Source organism: Stigmatopora argus, chromosome 4, assembly GCF_051989625.1.
Source record: "Stigmatopora argus isolate UIUO_Sarg chromosome 4, RoL_Sarg_1.0, whole genome shotgun sequence".
NCBI lineage: Eukaryota > Metazoa > Chordata > Actinopteri > Syngnathiformes > Syngnathidae > Stigmatopora > Stigmatopora argus.
In genome coordinates, this window is record NC_135390.1 from 10,307,741 (window position 1) to 10,314,202 (window position 6,462).

A 6,462-nucleotide genomic window follows, 5' to 3' on the forward strand; every position below is an offset into this window, starting at 1 on the left:
ACAAATCAATCCAACCCTCAAAAACTATTTTATGGCTATAAAACCTCTACTGCAGCTACAGCTGCGACACATAAAAAATAATCAATAAATCAATGCACAAAAATGGGGTAAAATCCACTTCCTAGCAGCATTTCATGATTAAATACAAATGCTGGAGCTTTTCAAACATTAAAACCAGGTCAGGGGGTGATTTTCCCGGGAAAAGACAGCGATGAACGTCAATGGCATACGGGCATTGCCCGAAAATGGGGTAAAATCCAGCCAAAAACAGCATTTATTGATTAAATACAAATACTGGAGCTTTTGAGACATTACAACCAGGCCAGGGGGTGATTTCCCCCAGAAAAGACAGCAATGGACGTCAATGGCGAAATGGCAAAAATTGCACTAAAATGGGGTAAAATCCACTTCCTAGCAGCATTTAGTGATTAAATACAAACACTGGAGCTTTTCAGATATCAGAACCGGGCCCACAATTGAAATATTATTTAGGAATATAGCCATATTTTACTCACCAAAAATCCTTTTTAACTGTACACAATATCCATCCTCCTTCCTTTCTTCCTTCTTTTCTATCGCCATCGAAGCTAATGATGAAAGTCAAGCCTGTCCTGTCATATTTCTGGCATAGTCCGTCTTGAAAATGGCTTTAAATAAACACAACAATATATTTGCTTGTGCAGCTCGCTCCAAATACTGTTTGGTAGTTCTCTCATAGTTAGCGCACTGAAAGTGGCGCACACACCCTTTTCCAGGCTGTAACAGGCTTGCTAGCTTCGGAGTTGACCGCCCTTTCTTAATGACGTCCATTTTTTCTGGAAAAGTCCGTCTGGAAAATAGCTTTGTGAGCAAATCTGCAACCAAATCCATTTGTTTTCCTCCGTCCGCCATTGTGGGTGGAGTTTGCGATCTCTGGCTGGCTCACTTTGGCTTTGGTCCGCCTACTAGCCAATCAGTTGGTGAAAGCGATGACGTATCACCCTGCCTGCGAAATGGCCTTGGTGTTACTAAATCGAATTCTGATTGGTTAAAGCAACAGTCTTATCGACGCTTGTTTAATGCAGCAGAGCCTGCAGAACTGATTGTGAAGGCGTTGAGGATAATTTCTGACCCTGGCAACAAATAATGGCTGAAATATGATTGGTTAAATGCTTCAATATGAAAACACATCTGGAAGCAGTGTAACCAGGGGGGAAAAGCAATGAAAGGAAGCTGACAGACAATTTGGAATTATTTAAGAAGTATTGATGGACAAAATATAATATATGATTCAGATATTTCTTAGGCCAGCAGAGAAGGCCTTGAAGGCCCCGACGGCGCACCACTGATATATATGGGAATGTGTGTGTCTGTGTATGTGTGTATGTATGCCTATATGTGTATATGTGTGTATATGTATACGTATATATATATACACACATACATACACACACACACACTATGTGAATATAACAGTATTTGTCCATTGAGCTATTGCATATTGATAGAAATACACACTCATTAAGCAATCAAATGTATTGCTTTAAAAACTGTTCTTGTATCCCATCTTAAAATATTTTGCATAACATTGCACTGATGTACTACCAAACATGAATCTCATCTAAAACTAATTGTCTTCCACAATAATCTTATTTTGTGACGCACTTGTTTTTATCCCAAAACACCAAATTCATCAGTGTGAAAGGTCTGTGTTTCATTTTGTCATAATGTCTCTTTTAAACGAGATTACTGTGTGAATATCTCAAGCTTTGTTTTATGTACACACACACAAATGTTTGTGTACGACTCACTAATATCAGGTACAGTGCATCTGTCGTGTCGTTCAGAATATGAATTTTGCAATTACCCATGGTGAAGTGTGCCACATGAAAACAACAGAGTAAATATTATGGTTTCTTCTTGGATGGCAAAATGTTATCATACCAGTCTGTTGCCGCTTGTTCTGGGATGCCGATAGTTGCTCTGATTAGATGCCAACTTCCGAGTCAGTCGTTTGAAGGACAATTTAAGATTCGGGGTTCGATAAATGACGTCTCCATAGGCGTTGTTGTTGTTTTCTCTTTTTTAAATGATTTATACAGCAGGGGACAACCAGATTGTAAGATGTGGCACATTTAAGTAGTAGTAGGGCAAGGGCACATTCAACTGTAATATGCATTCAGCTCTCTGCCAATTTGGCACACGAGAAAAACAAAAAAATAAGTTATACTATTGATTCTTAAAGTATCGTGGGACTTATACCGCTTGAACTTAGTTTTCTTGAGTATATACTATGCATTTAATCAGCTTTAAACCTGAAAATCATTTTTTTTTTAATATAGTACAGTGGATCCTCATAATACGAGCAGAATCCATGCTCATATCATAACTGAATTATACTTAAGGCATCTGAGCCTTTCCATGTTAAATAATTCAACACATCATTTTTAAGGCGAAATAATCTGTAAAAGAAATGAAAAGAATAAAAACAATGTTATTTAAATACAAACATTTGCTACTCTGCTACTGTGAGTTGTCATGGCAGTGATGGCTTTTCTTATTCACATGCAGGTCCATCTCAGTATATTATCATTGATATAATTAAACACAAGTTCAACCATTTTAAATTACATTCATTATGATTACTTTCTTTCTATCATGTTCACAGCTCTTGAAATTATTATATTTGATGGAAATGTATATTAAAAAATCTAATACTGTGTTGTAAATATGTATTAAAACTTGAAAATTAGCCACATAGCCCACCTTAGGTACCCTAATAAAAGCGACAAAAGTCATACAAATCAGTGTTTATTCCATTGCGAATAATTTAAGTGAAAAGTGGCAGGAACACCACAGTACCCCACACAGAATATTCCGACTCCTGCTCACCTACTAAAAAACGTGCAGAAAATCCAGATTACAATCACGTCGCCTCCTTCCGTCGGTTGTCTCGCAAACAAGGCTAACTTATTCCTGAGTTTAGCAGCTTTTGCGTACCTCATTCAAGCTGGGCAGAACGTAAGGCAGATGAGTGTAAGGTTCAAGGTGTCCTTTTTGATCTCGGCTACAGAGCTCTCCATCCAGCTGTGCTTGGATGCGACGTACAGCAATTTTCATCCAGACCGTGTAGCGACCCCACGGGCACAACAGAGGTTAATCTCTTGCGGTGCTCGTCGGCCCCTCGGTGGGAGTCGCTCGAGTGGAAGTTATGAGGCTCAATTTCCTCTGGTGCTGTTTCTGATTTAGGCTACGGGGCCGTAGATCCCCCGTGCTTCTCCTTGTAGACTCGCAGAATGGCCTCGCACACAAACTGGTACTGACACTGGAACAGATCAATTACAAAGTTAGAGAAAGGGAAAATATTACTGTACGAATACTACTGTTATTATCCTCTAACTTAAGTCCTGTAAAGCTCTATTATATATGTGTATATAAAAAAGTATTTTTTTACAGGCACTTGTTATTGAGTCTCCCGCCTACATTTTTTGGAGGGAAAAAATATTCCATTATAGAACAAAGCTGTCAAAATGTGAAAAAGTGAAGCACAGTGAACACTTTCTGGATACAATTCCTCAATTCACGTCAATGTGCCAAGGATTCTGGAGACACTTTTGTGCACATTTTGCTTTCGAGCAGTAAATAGAGAATACAATTTCCGTGCCAATTCAATTCTGAAAAGCTGAAGCTGGACTGAAATTATGTGGAATTATTGCAATACTCTGTGTGTGCTGAATGGCGGATGTGTAAGTGCAGTATAAAACACCTTGGATATATTGAAGGGGAAAGCAAAAAGTTTTGCCATTTCAAATGAAATTGCTGCACTGTACCTATTAATTAATGTTGCCTGCAGGCAATGTTCCCTCTAATTTTTCGTTGGTCTGAGCAGAAAGTCAACCTCCCTGAGCGCACCGAGTACCAGTGTGAGCGACATCATCGGTACTCGGATGATTCGCCTAAAGACGTTTCGCCGACGGACGTTTGACAGACGGGCAGGTCGCCGAATGGACGTTCCGCCGAACGTTCATTCGACTTTAGGCGAATCATCCGGTCACGACATCATCATTGCTCGCTATGGGCACACCAGTATCACACCTGCCACAAGCAGGTGCATGTCAATGTTCCCTCTAATTTTTCATGTCAAACATGCTGTAAAACACGAAAAACATAAGTGGACAGAGCTACTGCCACTGGCTGCCGCTTAAACGGCGCCATCATGGGGAAAGGGGTAAAAAAAAAAAAAAAAAAAAAAAATTTTTTTTTTTTTTACTGCGCGCCATATGATTGCTGCTGCGCAGAGAAGACGAGAGTAGTGCGCAATTGCGCACGCGCGCAGCTTAGAGGGAACACTGCCTGCAGGTATATTGTGATGGGCAATTAAAAAATAAATCTAAATAAATGTTATGCATTTCTTAATTAAAAGGTTGGGGGAATAGTAATATATATACATACATATATACATATATATATATATATATATATATATATATATATATATATATATATACACATACATACACACATACATATATATAGATATATACATATATACAGACATATATACATACATATACATATATAATATATACATATATATATATATAAGGCATGATTGATAAAAAAAATATCCTAGAAAGAACAAAATTCATTCTAAACGAGTAAAAACTTAAGGCAAAAAAATAAAAATTGAATTCAAGTGAAAACTAATTAGAATAGTGACAAATTTAAATGAGTGTGGCCTGTGTATATTTTGCTCTGGGAATTTTATTTTATTCTTTTTATTTGTGACCTCATATATCTTAACTCTGCTAATCTGACCTCACTTGCCTCCAGGTAAGCTTGAAGTATTCATTTATTACTATTCCAGTTTGGAAAGCCCCTCACAACACCATTTAATTGACAAACCATTTTGAAAAAGCAAGAGCAAAAGGTAATTGCAAAAGAGACAATGAATAGCTCAATAGAAACGTCAAAGGAAAAGAAAAACATTTTTTTGGTGCTCTTTTTCCCCCCATTTGTGTTTTTCAATGACAAAAAGTAAGAGACAAAAATTGTCATCCCCTTTTTGGTTTGTTTTCCAATTACAAAAAGCAAAAATATACCATATTACTGTCATCTATTTCTTTGTTCATTGGTTTCTTTTTAGTTTTTCTTTTTCAGTAGTGCTCCTGTGATTCCCTAGTAAAGACAAATAAAAATTGCAGATGGCATCGGATTTGACCCTGAAAAAGATTATCCATGATTTCCTTCGGGACATTAGAACAAATGTTCCTGGCATGAACCGTGTTTGCTCCACTGTACCGTCGTCTGGATCATCATGGCTCGCTGGTCTCTCAGTGTTTTGACAATGTCCAGCGGGAACACGGGCAGCCCCCGATCCAGCAGCGTCAAACCGGTTTCCATGGTGATCAGAACACCTGTGCGGCCAATCCCGGCACTGGAAGAGAAGCATTTGACCCGTGTGAACGGCGTCGGGAGCTCAGCGGTGGGGCTCCAGTCTAATGAGAGGCCACGTTACCTGCAGTGAACTATGAGAGGCTCTTCGGCTCGCCTCCTCTCCCTGGCCGAAGTGACGAACAGCAGGAAGTCGGAAGGGTCGTCGGGTACGCCGTGGTCGGGCCACGCCACGTACTGGAGGTGTGTGACTGCACGCTCTTCACCCAGCTGAGTAGGCACACAAAAAGTACAATAACTCATATAGACAGGTCCAAGAACGGTAATTACTGTCATACGGTAACAGTTTTCCCCCAAAAATAGATGTTTCAATTGATTCATTTATTTTATTTGAAATGATTTATATCCTACGATTGGCTATCCCGCAATTTCGGGTGTTTTTTCTTTAATTGCATTCATATAGGAATGTGCAATAAAAAAACTGAAAGATAAAATCATGATTTGTAGATGAATGAATTTACTACAAATTTCAAAGGCAATTTAAGAATACGAGTAAGCACAACTCAAATTTTCATCTGTTACTTATTCATAGCATGAGTAACTAGAGTTCATACCGTTAACTTCCCGTAATATCTCTTAACTTCTGCACATTTCAATATTTAAGTTCTGCTTAATTAAAATTTTCAGTTTTCGGCAAATTCAGCAAATTGTAGATGAAAAGCTTTTTTGAAGGGTTTTTTTTTTTTAAAAAAGGGTTCCCTATTTCAAGTTTTGATGCAAAACTTGAAAATCCATATTTTGCTAATAATTTTTAAGCAAGATGAACTTTTTGAAGCAAGCAGAACTCAACATTTTAAGTAAGCAGACCTTATGGCAAGTAAGACAAACGTATTATAAAATGGTGTTACCTTATTAAGATGAGTAGAATACTCAAAATAGGTTACAGATGGAAACTTAAAACTTTGAGTTGAGCTTATTTAAAAAAAAGTGAGCACAACTTTTATTTTCTACAGTGTGGTATACATGGGGTCTCATTATATATGGAGGAATGTGGCTTTTAACAACAATATGCAATTTTTCATGTATACT

At 38.0% G+C, this 6,462-nt stretch overlaps 1 protein-coding gene across 2 annotated transcripts in view; it reads right to left on the minus strand.

Moving 5' to 3' along the window:
* Positions 1 to 2,774: 2,774 nt before the first annotated feature.
* ptpn3 (protein tyrosine phosphatase non-receptor type 3) overlaps positions 2,775 to 6,462 on the minus strand; it is a 19,896-nt gene continuing 16,208 nt past the window's right edge. For both annotated transcript variants that reach the window (XM_077598528.1, XM_077598527.1), the window contains exons 24-26: positions 5,498 to 5,643; positions 5,281 to 5,416; positions 2,775 to 3,304 (exon numbers count right to left, since the gene is read on the minus strand). In XM_077598528.1, coding sequence (XP_077454654.1) covers positions 3,230 to 3,304; positions 5,281 to 5,416; positions 5,498 to 5,643 — 357 coding nt within the window. In that variant the 3' untranslated portion in view covers positions 2,775 to 3,229. The remainder of the gene's footprint in view (positions 3,305 to 5,280; positions 5,417 to 5,497; positions 5,644 to 6,462) is intronic.